The following is an 18,892-nucleotide window of genomic DNA, read 5'->3' on the forward strand; positions in this document are numbered from 1 at the left end:
ATCACCTTCCCACTTGCCCCCACGCAGGCACTTAGGAGAGCTCGTCCAGGTCTCTGCCTCACAGGTCCAATCCCCCCCCCGCCCCCCCACCCCGTTTACCCAAGGAAACCAAGGTTTGTGAGTCATGGAGTAACTGATCTGAGGTGGCAAATTAGTTAGGGCAGATCTCCTTGGTCCTTACACAGTTTTCCTTCCTGCACAGGGTGTTGCCTCCCCCACTGCCAGTCCGACATCTCCCTAAAAATCTACTTTCCATTCTGACAGAGAGAGGCACACAGGGAATCCAATTACCCATAGTGGCTTCGGCACAAGGTTAAGTGAGGGGAGAGGCTGCTGCTGCAGACTGCCCTGAATGCTGTGGCTTATCTACAGGGATCTCATTCATCTGTGCTGCTCCAGTTTCAGCTCCTCTGGTAATTCTGAGTGGCCTGTGAATTCCTTATCAGGCCAATTCCCCGAGATAAAAAAAAAAAAAAAAGCCTTGTTAGTTTTAAAGGGAAAGTTTCAGTGATTGAAATTTTATCAGCCGGGTGAGTGTGGAAAAACTTTTCTCCTTATAGATATCTGAGGAAAAAGTGATGAGACCTAAGGAATTATAATTGAAAATGAGAATTGTGAAGAATTTGTATGACTGTCAAAGGAGGCTAATTTGAGGCATACTTGGTATTTAATATGTTTTGGCATCTAATATGCTTCCTAATTATCCCAAAGCCATCTCCTGGCTGCAGCTCAGCTGGTTGGGAATGTTTGTCACAATGGAAGCCGCCACTGCTTCCAATGAGGCTAAAATACATACCTGAGTTAATTTTGAATTGCTTTGTCGTTTAAAATTTATTCAGATAAAATTTACGCAGGTTTTTGGAGCTCAAGGCCACTTTAGCAGTAGGCTGAAGAGAAACTTCTGCCTAGAACAATTTGAACAATTGGAATTAGAGGCAATGAACGTTTAAAGCCCCAAGGCACCTGACGGTATCCCTCGCTCAGGATGTCTTATATACCCATGTAAGCTCTACCCCTAACCTCTCAAGCATGGGGGTGGGGGGTGGGGGGTGGAGGAGTCTCTGACTCTCTCATGTATGCAGGGTTCCCACACACATGTATGTATTAAATTTGGTTATTTTCTCTTGCTAATCTGTCTCATGTCTACTTGATTATTAGACCAGCCTGGAGGAACCTTGAGGGTAGCAGAAAGTTTGTCCCACCCCTACGTCCCCAAATATTGCGTCCAGTAGATTCTCATTCATGCTATTTATTTGTACAATGTGCCTTGGCTGACTTGAGTTGCTGATGTCTAGTTGTATGATCGTGGTTTCAGATGGGATCATAAAAAGCCAGTCCATTGCCCTGTCACTGTGCAGGAACATACTCAGTCACAGAAGACTGAATTCATCTCTGTAAGGAGACTTGGAGCACAATTTTCCTGTTCGTAACGCCCTGTGATTCTGCAGGCTACTGTGCAACTCACAACTTCATACTCAAGCCTCAGAAAGAGAGTGGCTGTTGTCGCTAAGCTCTCTCCCAGCACTCTGCAAGAGTATGTATTGCTTTCATCTCGGGCATCACTGCAAATTCTCTTCATCAATATTGAACGGATGGGCCTGGTCTTGGTGTCCATGAAGGAAAACCGTGCTCTAACTACATTCACCTTTCATTTATGTTAGGTCAACGGCCAAACTGCCAGGACAGGAACTTTTTCTCAGCCCTGGCAACCTCATGGAGATGACTAGAGCTCCCTGCTTTGTATGGCACCCAGCAGACAGGTGCTCATCTTAGCACCTAGTTGTGTCTCAGAGCCCAACTCACATTTATTCAGATGGTAATACTAAAAAATAAAATCGGAAGTTCAATAAATGAACCATCAGGCTAACATATTTAGTCTTTAAGCTCTGAAAATGCATACTGTTTACATTTCCCCCACTTTTTCCTTTGATTTACATCAGCAGCCAAAGCAGCTATAGATTGAAATGCGTACGTATTAATTTCCAGATTCCAGCCTTTGCTCTGCCTTCTCCCTTTCCTCTACTTTGGCCACTTCTCCTCCTCCATCTTCCAGGACCTCAGGGACCTGGTTGGTCACTTCGCCCTGTGGGCGGAGAAGCACATCTTGGCCTATGCATAGTGTCCTGGTGGCTGTGGCTAAAGGTATATAATCATGATAATGATAACATGACTTGGATTTATAAAGACTTCCCAGTGTACAAAGCACATTCACCCTTATGATCCCTGTAGATTGCAAGGCTTGAATCCATGCAGGGCAAGTTCCCCTCCTGGGAGACTCCAGGAACACTCTGAAGAGTGCTTGAGCTCAGTATTTCCCACAGGAAAGCATCACCTGGGCAGTCTTAAACATTCAGACTCCTGGACCCTGTGGGGAAGGGAGAAAGTCCCCTTTCCCTCCTCTGGTTCTGCTGGCTGTCTGCATAGTAAAGTCCACAGGAGGCAGACTGAATAGAGAAAATTAAATTTAATATCGTGCGCATGGGAATCCCACATACACAAGAGTCAGAGAGCCTGCATAGGTAAGAGGTTCATAGATAGGAAGGGGGATTGAGGTCTGTGAGACAGCCTGAGCTAGGGATGAGGTAAGGTGCCTCAGGGGCTTCAGAAGTTCAGTAATTAGTAGTTTTCTATGCCCTATGGGTAGGTCAAAAGAAGTTATCTATCTACACTAATAAAAGAGAAACATGGTAATTAGCGTACGACCGCTACCCTTCCCATTGGCTAATCAGCATATCCTTATGCAAATTAACTGTCAGCCAAGATGGCGGCCGGCAGCCAGGCAGCTGGAAGCGAACATGAGGCTTGCTGCAGTGACTGCAGACTCCAACGTTCCCCGCCTGACTTGCCGGCCTCTGAGCTGGCAGTTTGAAACATTCTAACAAATATAGGCCGGGATCTCAGAGCTGAAGTTATACATTGTTTCGATTATAGAACAGGCAAACAAACCAGATACCAAGCCTAAGAGCTAGAGCCAGAGCTAAAGCTGGCCCAGAATAAAAAAAAAAAAAGGAGCGGTTGGGAGCTTCAATCAACAACCGCCAGCCTGAAAGCAGCCCTCAGCCCCTCACCCAGACTGGCCAGGCACCCCAGTGGGGACCCCCACCCTGAAGGGTGTGTGACCAGCTGCAAACAGCCATCATCCCCTCATCCAGGTTGGCCAGACACCCCAGTGGGGACCCCTACCCTGATCCAGGACACCCTTCAGGGCAAACCAGCCGGCCCCCAGGCCTCTATCCTATATAGTAAAAGGGTAATATGCCTCCCAGCACCGGGATCAGCAGAGCCTCGAGGCCTCCTGGCACCGGATCAGCGTGACAGGGGGCGGCGCCCAAACCCCCTTATCGCCCTGCGGCTCTGTGTGTGACAGGGTGCGGCGCCCCAACCCCCTGATTGGCCCTGCTCTGTGAGTGACAGGGGGCAGCGCCCCAACCCCCTGATCCGCCCTGCTGTGTGTGTGACAGGGGGCGGTGCCCTAACTCCCCTATCGGCCCTACTCTGTGCATGACAGGGGGGAGCTCCCCAACCCCCTGATCGGCCCTGCTCTGTGCGTGACAGGGGGTGGCGCCGCAACCTCCCCATCGACCCTGCCTTGAGTGTGACAGGGGGCGGTGCCCCAATCCCCCAAATGGCCCCACCCTGAGCGTGACTGAGGGTGGCATCACAACCTCCCGATCCGCCCTGCTCTGTGCATGATAGGGGGCGGTGCCCCAATCCCTCAATCGGCCCCACCCTGAGCGTGACTAGGGGTGGCATTGCAACCTCCCGATCCGCCCTGCTCTGTGCATGACAGGGGGCGGCGCTCCAACTCCCCAATCAGCCCTGCTCTGAGCCCGACCAGGGGCTGCACCTAGGGATTGGGCCTGCCCTCTGCCACCCGGGAGCAGGCCTAAGCCAGCAGGTCGTTATCTCCTCAGGGGTCCCAGACTGCAAGAGGGCACAGGCCAGGCTGAGGGACCCCCCTTCCCCGCCCCCCCCCCCCAGTGCACAAATTTTTGTGCACCGGGCCTCTAGTCTATATATAAAAGGCTAAGTGTCCATCCGTCCGACCAGTAGCTATGACGTGCCTGACCACCCAGTGGCAGTCGCTCAACGCAGGAGCTGCCATGATGTGCACTGGCCATTTAAAAAGAAATGGCACCAGGGACCTGGTGCCAACAAACCAACACTCAGCTTCCCCCAAGTGAGACACAGGCTCTGCCACCACCCTGGAGCAACACCCCACCAAATCGCAGCCAATGCTGCCAAGACCCCATGCCACAAAATGTGGCCCCCAGCCCAGCCCAGCCCAGAAACGGTTGCTGTGGGCGCTGGGTAATGATGTCACGTAGCAACGCCCAGCTTCCTCTCCCTAGCGACTAGCCTCCTTGAAGTTTCTTTAGCCCAGGAACCTGGCTTGCTTTATAGCCAGGTGCAAACATTTTATAGTTTAACCAAATGTTTGTGAAGCGTTTCCCATGCCTCATCTCATTTGATCCTCACAGAAGTCCTGGAGTAGGTAGATAGGAGACTAGGTAGAATCCTATTTTCTTTTCATTAGCAAGATGCGAATAGCGATATTAAATATTTCTTTTAATTAATGTCCTTTTATGTGCACGAATCCATGCACTGGGAAACTAGTCTATGTTAATCTCTAATGGGCAAGGCCTCTAATTCAAATTCTTCTAGGTAGTTTAAAGGGAGGGACAGAAATTTCTCTTGAGCCTGGAACTAAAATTGTCTTTAGTTCAAAGTAATGTGTATATTATTAAGTTACATCTTGGGGTGGCTCATTTTGGAACCCCATAATCCCAAATAGATCTACTAAATACATACACCTAAGGAAAGGGCCTAGGACTCTGTGATTATATCCACAGCCCTAGTTAGTTCTTATCACCAGACAAGGCTAGAAAACACGGCTGTCATGCCAGCAATTCTGGGGGGACCTAATGACCAAGGTGCTAGGCATTCATATGGGGCAGAGGCACATCCATAGCAGGGTGCGAGGGGATATACCAGGCTACATTCTTGGTTCTAGAGAGGTGCTGGATGGTGGTGAACCCTTCAGGACTGAGGAGTGAAGAGGGAGGGACAGGATGTCTCTTAGTAACGGCAATGTGAGCCTCTGAATAGTTTTGGCCCGGACCTGGGTTGCATCTGATCTAGGTTTGCAGTTTGGATGTGTTTTTCCTCCGGGATGGTGGTAACAGTGCACAGAGCTGTTCCTCTATTTCGCAGAGAATCTCCCAGCTCTAGACAGGGTCCTGGAGAGAAAAAGGTGGTGATGGAGCAGCAGGAGCAGAGGAGCAGGTAGAAGCTGAAATTATAGAAGCTGGAACTTGGAAAACTGCACATTTCTGGGGTCAAATCAAGCAGCAAGGTACTAGCGATCAACGAGCGGTCAATCCCAATTCATCATATGTCAAATTTTGAATTTCCGCGGTGATGTTGTGCTAGGCAGTTAGATAGACATGAGGAGATCAAGGACTATGGGTCAGGTACAGGTTATCCATGTGGGAAGCCCCAGGTGCCTAGCAATGGGAAAACAAGGACTTCACCCAGGGAAACCTTTTGTCCTGTAGGATATGGCTGGTCATGTGGTTTAACCCCCTGACCTCTTCTCCCCTGGCATGCTGCTAGTCATGCGGTAGACCCCCTTAGAAAAGGTACAAGGGGGCTAGAGAATAGCCCATGCATGACCACTCTCTTAAGCATTAAGCCCTAGAGATAACATCTAGGCTTCAGTTGTGTTTAAGCTCGAGGCCCAGAAAACCAGCAACACCAGACAAGCCATGGCTGACCTCAGGATCAGCTGCCTTGACTAATGACCCCTGCCCTGGTGCTGACCACAACCTGAAAGGACCCACCTGGAAAACGGATGAATGTTCTATTGGGATACGCCCCTGAGATCTCAGATAAACCCTCAAGCTGGAGGACCCAGCAGGCTCTCTCTAAGCCAGTGATGGCGAACCTTTTGAGCTCGGCGTGTCAGCATTTTGAAAAACCCTAATTTAACTCTGGTGGCGCGTCACATGTAGAAATTTTTTGATATTTGCAACCATAGTAAAACAAAGATTTATATTTTTGATATTTATTTTATATATTTAAATGCCATTTTACAAAGAAAAATCAACCAAAAATATGAGTTCGAGTGTCACCTCTGACACGCGTGTCATAGGTTCGCCCTCACTGCTCTATGCAGTACCTCCTGGCCTGTCCCCACTCCCCCTGGTGCTTTTTTCTTGCCTCTCTCGCTCTCCTAAGCTCCAAGGGCCCTCCTTTTGCCTCTGTAACTTGTTTCCTGAGCCCATTTCTTCCATAGCTCACTTCTTCCTCTGTGGCTTTCTAAGTAAACTTTCTCTTATAGTTTGAATCTTGGCTCTGAATTCTTTCTCAGCCAGAACTTGAGTACTGAGATTGTTGAAAAAAGGTCCAGACTGACTCCATCAATCTAACACTTGGTACCATTTTGCCACCAACAATATTAGCTATTATAAAGCAAATTTGAACATAAAATTTTAGATTTTCAATGACCTTATGCCTTTTTAAATTTTTATTTATTTATTTAAAAAAATTTTTTTTATTGGTTTCAGAGAGAAAGGGGGAGGGAGAGAGCAAGATAAAAACATCAATGATGAGAATCATTGATCTCCTTCCTCCTGCTCGTGCCCTGACCAGGAGTTGAACTGTGACCTCCTGGTTCAGAGGTTGACGCTCAACCACTGAGTCACACTGCCAGGCAGCCTTTTTATTTTTAGAAGATAAATGATCACCAAATTTAACTTTAAAAAAGTTGGTTTTTAGTTATAAATTATTACTGTATATTTTATGCCTAATAACTTAATTATGTCACTCTGGAATTGATGATTTGAAGAAACATGGAAAATTACATTGGCTATGGCTGTGAATCTAGTGATGTGAAGATTTATATATGTTAATTTGATTCATATGCAAGTCAAAACATGCATATTTTTAATCAGCAGATGGTTTAATATGCTTTCCACACTTGTAAAAAATGAAAAGTTCTGCAAGCTATTTTTTGTCTTGTCATTTATTCTGTCAGCAGTGTTTACTGAGAACCCAGTGGATATGTGCATTTGGGTGCACGGCAGGGTTACAAACACAGTAGAAAATACATCCCTTTTGTAGGCTGAGGAGAGCGGCTACAGTGTTTGGACAGGTTCAAGCCTTGGATTGATGAGAGGACACAGTCCTCTCATGGCCACGTGCAAGTCCCAGCTTAGAGGGCATATCCCTCCCAGCACAATTATAGCCAACAGCTATAGTTGTAAGCTTGAATCTATGGTCTGAACACATGGCCACATGTCTGAGTGATGTGGGCTTGATAGAGTTCACATGCATGTAGTTGAGTAGGATCAAAACCCATGAGAATGTTGTAAACATCTTGACCACACCCTTACTTTGCCTCATGGAATCTGGCTATAAAATAAAGACATGGCTTGTAGTCCGTGGTGCTGTCTCTCTCCATCAGAGAGGGCAGTGTGCCACCCAGACCCAGCTTTCTTCTCTTGTCTGTCTTTTCTCCATCCTTCACCACCCCTTCTCAGGGTCACTGAACCTGGCTGAGCTGGCATGGCACATAAGGTGCCCAATGTGGGGCTGAGTATGCCATGGCCTTGCCGGCTCGCCACAGTAGGCGAAGTTAGGATTGATAAACTTGAACACAGATTTTTCTCACTGTTTTAAGGATTGCTTTTCTAGAATTGTGTTATTTGAATGTAAACTTTTATTAAAATTTTTTCCATCACCATTTAGTGCCCCTGTACTCTCCTCTATCTCCACCTGCTTCCCTACACCCACAATATACCCACACTGTTGTCCATGAGTTCCTTTTTTCCTCAACCCCACTGTGTTATTTGAACTTTTAAGACTCAAGTATATTTTCTGTATATTAGAATTTCAGAGCTACTTTATAATAATCTTTGTTTGACCCTCCATTGCCATTTTTAATTAAAGTTATTCATTCATTCATTCATTTACTAATTCACTTATTCAGTAAATAATATTATGCACCTACTATATGTGGAATACTTGCAAGACAACATAGTACAAATAAACCTGATCCTGCCCTAGCTGGTTTGGCTCAGTGGATAGAGTATTGACCTGCGGACTAAAGGGTCCCAGGTTTGATTCCGGTCAAGGGCACATGTCCAGGTTGCGGGCTCGATCCCAAATAGGGGGCATGCAGGAGGCAGCTGATCAATGATTCTCTCTCATCATTGATGTTTCTATCTCCCCCTCTCCCTTCCTCTCAGAAATCAATAAAAATATATTTAAAAAGAAAAGAAAACCTGATCCCTGCCCTCAAGGAGTTTAAAGTCTAATAGAAAAAGTATATGAACTATTGAAATGAAACCTCAGGTTATCAATTAGAAGCTATGCACTCACCCCCACATCTCCAACTCACCTAAGATGTGTTGGATTCTTGTAGAAGGTTCGAGAGGAGTCAGAGCTCCTCTGAGAAGGCAGAAACACAGGTGTCTGGTCTCCTGCGTGAGATTATATGCTAGAGAGGGACCCCAACCTCCTGATGCTCTTTCTAGAAGAGTGTTTCTGCCTTTGTTGGGTTGTTCCTGATCAATTAGCGAACAATAAGTTTTCTAGGGAAGCTCCTTGCTTAAAGAGATGCTTGGATAAATCCCTCTGCGAATGTAATCACCTCTTTATTTTAGTAATTCTATTAGATTTCCTAAAGTGAGAACACACACAACCCATAGCCTTAGAATGCATATGTTGTCCATTTAATTTTGATGGCCTTTAGACTTGTGAAAGCAACTTATTTAAATAATTTGAACTATCCCTCAGCTTGTTATTTGTTGTAAGTGTAGACTTTTTATTATGGTAAAATAGACATAAAATTTACCATTTTAACTATTTTTAAGTGTTCAGTTCAGTGGCATTAAGTACTCAAAACATTGTGCAAACATCACCACTATCCATTTCTAGAACTTTTCCCTCCCAAACAGATACTTTTTACCTATTAAGCAAAACTTCTCATTCCCCTGCCCCTTAGTCCCTGGTAACTTCTACTTTCTGTCTCTGTGAATTGCCTGTTCTCGGTACTTCATATAAGTGGAATCATACAGTGTTTGTCCTTTTGTGTTTGGCTTATTTCATGTTGCATAATGTTTTCAAGTTTCAATTTTCTATTGTAGCATGTATCAGGATTTCCTCCTTTTCAAGGCTGAATAATAACCCATCTAATCTAATAATAGACAAAGATGGTAGTTGACCATACCTCCTCTACGCTTCCCATTGGCTAATCAGCAGGATATGCAAATTAACCCAACCAAAATGGCGGCCGGCAGCCACACAGCTGAAGCGAGCAGGAGGCTTGTGTGCTCCAGTGATGGAGGAAGCCAAGCTTCCTCCCTGCTGTGGTCGGGCTCTGAGCTCCACTCTAAGCAACAAAGTTGCAATTATAGAAGCTAAACAAACCCCAGATACCTGCTTTCAGCAGACCCTGGCCTCGGAGCTGGAGCGGCAACAAAGTTTCAATTATAGAAGGTAAATAAATCCCAGAATAAAATAAAAAAGAAGAAAAGGAGAGGCTGGGAGCTTCCGTCGCCAGCTTGGCCAGCCTGAAAACAGCCCTCAGTCCCTCATCCAGACTGGCCAGGCACTCCAGTGGGGACCCCCACCCTAAAGGGGGTGCGGGAAGCCTAAAAATAGCCATCAGCCCCTCATCCAGGCTGGCCAGGCACCCCAGTGGGGACCCCCACCCTAAAGGGGATGTGGCCAGCCTGAAAACAGCATGGGTCTGCTCCCCGCTGGCAAGTGGACATCCCCCGAGGGCTGCCAGGCTGCCAGAGGGATGTCTGATTGCCAGCTTAGGCCCAATCCCCCGAAGAGCAGGCCTACGACAGCAGGTGGTCATCCCCCGAGGGGTCCCAGACTGGGAGAGGGCACAGGCCGGACTGAGGGACTCCCCCCGCCCGAGTGCACAAATTTTTGTGCACCAGGCCTCTAGTTATATATATTCATTCATTCACATATTTAGTAAATAATATTATGCATATACATATGCGCCACATTTTGCGTGTCCATTTATGTGTTGATGGTCACTTGGGTTGTTTCCACCTTTTAGCTGTGGTGCTGCTATGAGCATTGGTAGATAATTGTCTGTTTAGGTCCCTGATTTCAATTCTTTAGGGTATGTATCTAAGAGTGGAATTGCTGAATCATGTAGTAATCCTGTTTAATGTTTCGAGGAACTGCCAACTGTTTTTCCATGGCAGCTGCACCATGTGGTTTAGTATAAACTTTAAAACTTATTCTCTCAGAGTCTTAACCTCATTCAGATAAATGATTCAGATAGAAGACATTCAGTCTTGATTAATAATTAGTGTTTGTTCCTAGTAATTGTACCTTAATGTTACTACTACGGGAAAGAAAAAGGAAAGACAGAATTGGAAGAGGTGTTTATTCATGATTCCATTCTGTTCATTTTTTTTGTACACACATTGCTGGAATTGTAGCACTTAATCCACTCTCACTTGTATTACCTATATTTGTTCCAGTTGCATTCTTAGGGCAAGAAGTGTGAATGCAGGTGCTTTAATGGGAGATGTGCTCAATAAATATTTGTTGTTGACTCAATTGATTCTGCAACCAAAGCTTAAAAAGATAACTGATGAATCAGCTAAGACTAGTCCTTGTTTCTGGAAATTAAATTCCACCAATTACAGCTCCATTGCAAAGAAATATAACACAGAAGCAAAGTTTTAAGGTTTTTAAAGGAAACTATATGGTAAAAGAAGGAGTTACTGGATATGACTAGCATGTCTCATGTTAAATGGGGGTAGGTTTCATAAGTTGATTTATGCTGAATTGAAAAATAATTTGATTTGGTGATGGAAGTATGGAGTTTGTGGTGGTTTGGCGATGATAGGGAGTTAGGAACGTAAGGGAGCATGATGCAGCGTTGCTTTATAAGAATGTAAATAAAAGATTGATACGTGGTGGCAAAGGAAAACTCTGAAAGGGTGGGCATATGGGCCAATGAGGTTAGAATGTTGACTGATAACCACATTCTGGGAATTGAGATGGATTTGCTTCTGTTCTGAGGGTGGATTTCTCTATGCTAGCTTTGGGCACTGGCAAGTGGAAGATATAATAGGGTTAAAGCTTTTTTCTCTGAGGAATGAGATCCATCATGTAAAAATATTTATTAATGAATAAAATATATTGAACGGTTGACAACAGCTTCTTTGGAAATGTCATGGGTAATTCTTTAAAAATGTTTCCTGTGACCCAGCCGGTGTGGCGCAGTGGTTGAGCATCAACCTATAAATCAGGAGGTCATGGTTCAATTGCTGGTCAGGGCACAGGCCTGGGTTGCAGACTTGATCCCCAGTGTGGGGCATGCAGGAGGCAGCTGATCAATGATTCTTTCTCATCATTGATGTTTCTATCTTTCTCCCTGTCCCTTCCTCTCTGAAATCAATAAAAAATATTTTTAAAAATGTTTCCCGTGTTTTCTAAATATTCTATGATAAGGATACCTTGCTTTTGAAATCAGAAAAAAGTTAACATTTATTTTCCCTGAAAATACAGTTTTTAAGAAGGAATTTTTTGGTGTAAGCGATAGAAGCAGGCATTGTCTAATCAGAAAGGAAATCCACTGGGAAGAAGTAAGCTGGCTATGGGACTAGAAGGATGGCAGAAGACCCAGGAGATCTCAGAGGTCTCAAGGGCAGCCTCAGGCTGGGCTGCAATCAATGAACTGCAGGTGGTTTTCTTTGTCGTTTACCGTCTTCTCAGTAACATCCAGGGAGCTTCTGATTGGCCAAATTTCCACTATGCACTTGGCCTGGTAAGGTGAGGGTAGGACCTGGCACCTGATTTGCAGGCCTAGCTATTTCCAAAAAGGGGGGGTGGGGGAGAGAGAAAAAGAAAAAGAAGAAAACCCAATGCCTGCTTTGCAATATTTTGGAAAAGATAGAATTCATTTTATTACATAAGCAATTATAATTGATTTTTTAAAGCGAAACTGTGTTCTACATATGCTTGCTTAATCCTATTTATGAGATAGATGCACTTTCTTTTTATGTTCTTCCTGGGGCCCTGAGACCTGGTCTTTTTCACTGGGTATGTATGGGCATAGGGCAAGGGGGCATGAGGGTGGTACTGATTTGGGGGAGCAGTATTTTTAGAGAAATACAACATTTTAATTTCAACGAAGGAATGGTAGGCGCAATATTTAATTCATTAAATAGAACAAAAATACGCTTTTATATTATGACCAATTTTTAAAAAATGTCATTTCATAATGAATCTGAGGTCGGATGACCTCTTGTTTTAATCAAGGTTCTTTGATTTGCCCACTTCAAAGTAGCCAAAGCCAAAAGGGGGTGTGATGGAAGAATTCCATCTAAGAACCTCAGGCACAGGGTCCTCTAGGAGAAATCCAGGAGTAGACAGAAGGCCTTGGCAGGCCGGAAGGCTTTCAGAGCACAAAGTACACACCATTTGCAGGGCCCACACCCGCACAGGCGGCTGCTGCTGCTTCTCTCCGCGCCTGCGCTTCCTTCCTCTTTCTGCAGAGTGAGCCTGTTGGCTTCCTCCTGGAAACGCAGGCCCCCAGCTTTCCTAAGAACATCACCTCCATTTCAGCCACACGCAGGGACTGCTTTGTTGCTGAATCCCAGCTGCCGTGAGACTCTCTCAGGCTGGCCCTGCTCCATCTCTCCAGGCCTGTCAACCATGACTACTAAGGGCTGGAGGTAGGGGAGCACTTTGAGTGAGAAGTCTGAGAGAAAGGGGTGGGTAAGTCTGGCCAGAGAGTGCTAAAGCCCCCACCCCCTCCCCCGTATTGTTTAAGAGAGACGGGAACAGTTAGGAGAGAGAGGGGAGGGGAAAGTAGAAAAAGAAGTGATGCTGAGAGAAACGTGGAAACACTGGTGGTTTTTAAAGAGAAAACCAAAGGGTTGGGGAGAACATCGGAAGGAAAGTGTTGAAGTCATCATATTTTCAGCTGCATGAAACGGAAAACCTTCTCACGGAGCCTTCACCAGGCCAGGTCTCTCCTGAGGGGAAGTCCTGAGGTTGGCTTAGGTCTGCCTCGCAGCGATGTCATGAAGGCCTGGGTTTTCTGTCCATTTTCTCACTTGGCCATTCTTAGTCTGGTCTTTATGGTGAGGTTGTAGAGGATTCAGGCGTCACATCTAAACACAATTCAATCCAAGGCCAAAACGAAACCATCTCTCAGATGTGAGGAAACCCCAGCTGAATCTCCTCATGACTCACTGGCCAGCATTGGGTCACATGCCTATTTCTGAACCAAACTTTGGCAAGAGCCATTCACTTCCTGGAGCCGGCCCTGGGCTGGTTTTCCCAAAGCATATGGCTGTTAAAAGTGTGGGGGACACTGAAATAGCACGGGGTTCTGAGAGGAAGGAGGCGCATAGGCAACATGGAGTGCTGGCTACAGAGAAGGAAAAGAAGAATATAGGACTAGAGGAGCAAGAGAGATGGTGAGAGAGAGAGAGGGTGGGGGCGCGGCGGGGGGGGGGGGGGGGTGGGGAGAAGGGAGGCAGACAGACAAGCTCATTAAACTTGATGTCTTAGGTTAAAATGCTGTTGTCATATCTTGCTGTTCAGCCCGGTAACTATTAGAAGAACATGCTTTACCTGTTCTTACTGCCAGTTGCCAGGCTGATGAGCTTTTGAGTAAACTTATTAACCATTTTTCAATCTTGGAATTATAAAGGAAATGGCCAAAACAGTCTCCAGGGAGAAAATTACTCACTTTTTTCTCCTTAAAATAGACCAGAATTTATGGAGTCATGAAGGAGTTGTGATGAAATAAATATAATGATTGCCTTTGTTTATAATTTTAATCTTTGTAATTGTAAAAGCAACATAACTACATTAAAAAAAAACAACCCCTGGAAACCAGAAACATTAAACTAAAATCACCCACAATCACATGATCTAACAACTGTTATTATTTGTCAAGAATTAACTCCATATAATTGCTTATGAATTTATAGAGTGATTTATTTTTCAAAACATGTATATCATGTTCATGATACAAAATTTGAAAACAAGCAAAAGGGTATATTAAAAAATAAAGCATGTCTCCTTCCCATCTATATCTCTAGGTAGGCTACCCATTATCAGAAAATAATCTCTATATATAAAAGCCTAAGTGACCATTATGACTGGCCTACTGACTGGTAGCTATGATGCCCACTGACCATCAGTGGGTAGATGCTCAAAACAGGAGCTGCCCCCTGGTGGTCAGTGTGCTCCCACAGCCAACCTCCTGAGGCCAGCCAACCTCCCGCGGTCCCTCCCCCAGCTGGCCAGCCCTTATCGGTCCTGATTGGGACTGGGCTAGACAGCCCTGATCACCGGCCTGGCCAAGGGACCCCACCCATGCACGAATTCATGCACCAGGACTCTAGTGTGTAAATAAATTTTCCAATCTCTTTTTTAAAAAAAAATATATTTTATTGCTTTTTTACCGAGAGGAAGGAAGAGGGATAGAGAGTTAGAAACATCAATGAGAGAGAAACATCGATCAGCTGCCTCCTGTACAACCCCCACTGGGGATGTGCCCGCAGCCAAGGTACATGCCCCTGACCGGAATCGAACCTGGGACCCTTCAGTCCGCAGGCCGATGCTCTATCCACTGAGCCAAACCGGTCAGGGTTCCAATCTCTTTTGCCAGCACATTTGTTTTACAAAATGATAGCCTACTATATATACTGTTTTGTATCATGATTTTTTTCACTTAACAATATTACTTTGAGATAATTCCATACACAGTGTCTTTAAAATTTGTCTTTAGCATGTATTCACACATTGCCACATATCTTTATAATCATTATCCTTAACGTCTGTAAAAGGTCTGAGTAAATGATTCACCCATTCCTTTAGTAAGTATCTACCAAGCACCTGCCACATAAGTAGGATGCTAGTGATTCTAAGATTAAAAGGAGGTGGACCACACCCTTGAAGGAGTCACAACAGAGAAGAAGGGCAGGTAAACAAGTAATTACAGGTAGTCTCCCACTGCCAAAATGGAAGACTGCAGGAGATGTTTGAGGGAACAAATGAGGTAGTCTTGAAAACACTGATTAAAGTGTAGAAGGAAGAGGAGGCAGCTCAGAGAAAAAAGGCAGGGAGAGTGTTTAAGGCAGAGACCAGGAATGATATGCACAGAGACATAGAAACTCTAAGTAACACTGTCTTCCAGGTGGCTACGAGGAGCTGGGTATAGCCCCTACTCTAGGATCTTTAAGTTGTGACTAAGTCTTCAATATAAATAATGCTATGATGTACAACTTGCAGTATATAACTTTTCCCTAGCTGGGAGTATTTCTTTGGCTTGATTCCCAGAAGTGGGAATGCTGAGTCAAAATGTAGGAGCCCTCTAATCTGCAACTTATAGTCCCAATGCTTTCCAAACGGACGGTATCATTTCATAACACCAGTAGTGTATGAGCAAGCCAGTACTCATGATCTTTATATCTCTATCTTTAATTTGTTTTCATGTTTATTTCTCTGGTACCAGAAAGTTTAATTTTTACCATATATTGTTTACTATTTGATTTCTTTGTATGTGGCTTGTTTTCTGTTTGTATTCAATCGTTGGGACTCTATATTTTACTTCAGCTGTATGAGCCCCACTTATTAGATAGATATTGAGACTTTTAAAAATGTTTGCTGTCAATTTTTTTTCCCTGGTTTAGGTTGCCTTTTAAAAAATGTTTGACACATAGAAGTTTTATTGTCCAGTCATATCTATTATCATTTCCTTCTTTTGCTTCCATGAGAAATACTTCTAGCCAGAAGTTTACACAAATATTCTATTTTCTTCTGGTTTGCTTTAGAAAATATATTTAACTCATTATTCCTCCTAGAACTTACTCTTGATATATGAAACAAGGATTCAACTAGTTCCCCTCCTTCTCCTCTCCAAATTACCAATGAGTTATCTGAACTTTCCCTTCTCTGTTGATTTTTTATTTCAAATATAAATCCTGCTTAGGGATCAACTCAGTCATCGACTGGACCTAATTTCTGGTCCATTTCTAAGTTGTGTCACATCGACTTAAGACAGACCTTTGTTCTGACTTAACCAAGAATCTGCAGTAACTGCTCTATTTATACAGGAAGAATTACAATGGAGCACAAATAGGCTTAGGAAAAGCTTGTTAGTGCTTTCCTGTTAATAGGGAATCTGCCGCTGAAAGCAGACCTTCCCTTTGAAGCCTACCTGATTGGTGCTAGTATGCGGTGCGTTTTGAGTGGGTGGAAGGCACTTTTGAGGGAGAGTTATTTCATCCAAAAGGTTGGTTATATCATCCAAAGTTAGCCAGTGTCATAGTTCTGTGGTATCGAATGGGTAGGATCTCCTGGCTCTTACCTCTGACCTCTGACCTCAGTGTAGTAGCATCAACCTCTACCAAGGCCAAGCCTATCTCAAAGAGTGGTTTATTGCATGAAAACATGACGTCTTTCTCTCCAACGCTGGACTGCAGATTGTCAACAAGCTAACCAGTTGTTGAGAAGAGAGAGAGGTAGTTAAGTAGGAAACGCCTTGGCAAAGGTTCTCAAACTTAAGTGCATTTAAGTATCACCCGGGGAGTTTAGGAAACATGCAGAGTGCTGCTCCCAGTACCAGGTCACCTGGCGTGGTGCTGGGAACATTTCCTCATCCCATCTCTTTCTAGCCTTTTGAAGCCTTAAAACATACCCGTTGATGTCGATACACAGTCGGAGTGGTTCTTTATTCTTGAAGGACATACTGGTACCTGCTCGCTAGCACCTGTGAGCGTGCTCCAGGGCAGAGAGCCAACACCTTCTCAAGTAGGGCTCTAAAACTACTTCCAGAGACGCGTTCTAACCCTTCCCCAGAGGCCAAAAGCTTAATGGCTCATGATCTATATAACCGCTATTCGGGATCCTCAGATGGCCGCCCTGAAACTCCTGGATTTCTTCTTAAGAGTTAGGAACAGTCAAGCTCCTTGGGCACTATTCCTTCTCTCGGGAGCATCTGCTGTCTGGGTTTGTGCTGCTGCAACATATAGGGCAAGGGTCCTATCCCGGATCAGGGTCATGTCTCCTTCCTGTCCCCACTAGTAGTTACAGCTCATTCTCTGGCAGGTGGGGAGAGGTTGGGTAGGAGCTACACGGAGATTCAGTAGACTTTCCTTTGCACCCCTTCCGATGCATCGTCCCCTCTGCCCCCCATTTTCCTTTGCTCTCCCCCCGCTTCCCCAGAACCCTACCGTTCCCTTTCCCCCCACGCAGCGAAGTGGCCCGGTGTCTTCTCTCGCAGGATTACCTGGTGTGGCAGGAGGGGGTGTGAGTGTAGTTACACCTGGAGGCGGGGCTCGTCCTGGGGCAGGGGGCTCGCTGGATCCTACTCACCCAGCCCTCTCGCCCCGCAGTGACCCGCTCCCCCACGAGCCTCCAGAAGCTGTCCGCCCGTGCGCGTGGCGGAGAGGGACCACTGTCCATCGATCTCATCGACCGCGGTCACTCCGCCAGGGTGCTCCCCGTCGGCGTGCTCCCGGGCGCCCTCCCTCCTTCCTTCGAGCCTGCGCTCCTCCCCACCTACCGGCTGCAGCACTCAGGGGCTCGGCGGTGCTCTGTCTGCCAGAGAAGGGGCGGGGAAAGGGAGCGGGCGGAGCGGAGAGCGGAGGAGGCGGCGGCGCGGCCACGTGGTGCCACAGCCCCCGGAGCGCCCGAGCCCGTGCGCGCGCGCGCCTGGTTGAGGCTCGGGCGGCGGGCGGAGCTGCGGGCGGCGCGGGTGGAGGAGCCGCCGGCCCAGCGGGTGGAGCGAGCGGCGGGCGGAGCGAGGAGTGGGAGGGCGCGCGCGAGCCGGCGGGCGGGCGAACAGCTTCCCCACCAGCATCTGCGGAGGCTGCGTTTGCCTGAAGCCCGTAGACAGATCGCCGGGTAGATCGCCTGGCGGACGGACGCGGGCGCTCGCCTGGGGCCGGGTCAGCTTCGGCGAGGCTCCGGGCTCGAAGCGCGCGGCTTCCCTGCCCACTCGCTGCCTCCCGGTTCCGGCGACCCCGGCGTGCCAGGGACTGGAGGTGCGGGAGTCGCTCTCGCCGGTCGGTCCCCGCGCGGATCAGCTCGGGTCGCCGCGCCGCGGCCCCCAGCGGCGGCCCCGAGCCCCACTCCCCGCCGGCAGCTCCGAGCACCAGCGCGCCCGGGCTCCAAACTCGGGCTGCGGGGCAAGTGCCTTCATGAGCCCAGAGGATGTCCGGGAAGCACTACAAGGGTCCTGAAGTCAGTTGTTGCATCAAATATTTCATATTTGGCTTCAATGTCATATTTTGGGTAAGTTGGCGCGCGTCGGGATTTCAACTATTTGTGGCCGATCGATTCGCGACGATCCCCCCCTCCTCCACCCCACCCCCTCGCGTGGCTCGCTGCCTTTACTTTTCGCAGCCCCTCGGGCGCGTGCTGAAGCCGGGAGAGGGAGGCATTGCCTGCCGCCTCTCCAGCTTGCGCGCTGGAGAAACATTTCATCCTTTCTAGGAACGGGAAGCGGTAAAAAGAAAAACCGAGCCGGAGAGGGAGCACTCAGGCCTGGGGGTGGCTTTTTGAGGGACGACCAGGGGATGCAGATGAAAGAAAGGGCTCGGCAGTTTGAGAAATGAGCAACCACACGAATTAGAGGTGCTCCCGGTGGGGCATGGATGTTGGGCAGAGCGCGGTGTCATAACAGGGAGGGCCGGTCGGGCAGAGCCGACCCCGAGGTCCATCTCCTAACAAGGCTCTGATTGGACCAGGGCTCGGCTCGGTGTGGCGGCGGCCGGCCGGTGCCGAGCGCGGCGCGCATCTTCTTGCACCATCTCGGGCTTTGTGTCGGATGCAGTTGCCGCGGTGTATGGCTCTGTAATGCGCACGTACATACCGTTTCCTG

General features: G+C 46.9%; 1 protein-coding gene across 1 annotated transcript in view; it reads left to right on the top strand.

Annotated features, from left to right (window-relative positions):
* The first annotated feature begins 17,850 nt into the window (after positions 1-17,850).
* Positions 17,851-18,892, top strand: part of TSPAN5 (tetraspanin 5) — a 169,970-nt gene continuing 168,928 nt past the window's right edge. Inside the window, exon 1 of the mRNA XM_070392445.1 lies at positions 17,851-18,303. Within this exon, the coding sequence (XP_070248546.1) occupies positions 18,223-18,303 (81 nt within the window). The 5' untranslated portion in view covers positions 17,851-18,222. The remainder of the gene's footprint in view (positions 18,304-18,892) is intronic.

Source organism: Myotis yumanensis, unplaced genomic scaffold (genome assembly GCF_028538775.1).
Source record: "Myotis yumanensis isolate MYYU_CA2020_CCGP unplaced genomic scaffold, mMyoYum1.0.hap1 SCAF_1, whole genome shotgun sequence".
NCBI classification, from domain to species: domain Eukaryota; kingdom Metazoa; phylum Chordata; class Mammalia; order Chiroptera; family Vespertilionidae; genus Myotis; species Myotis yumanensis.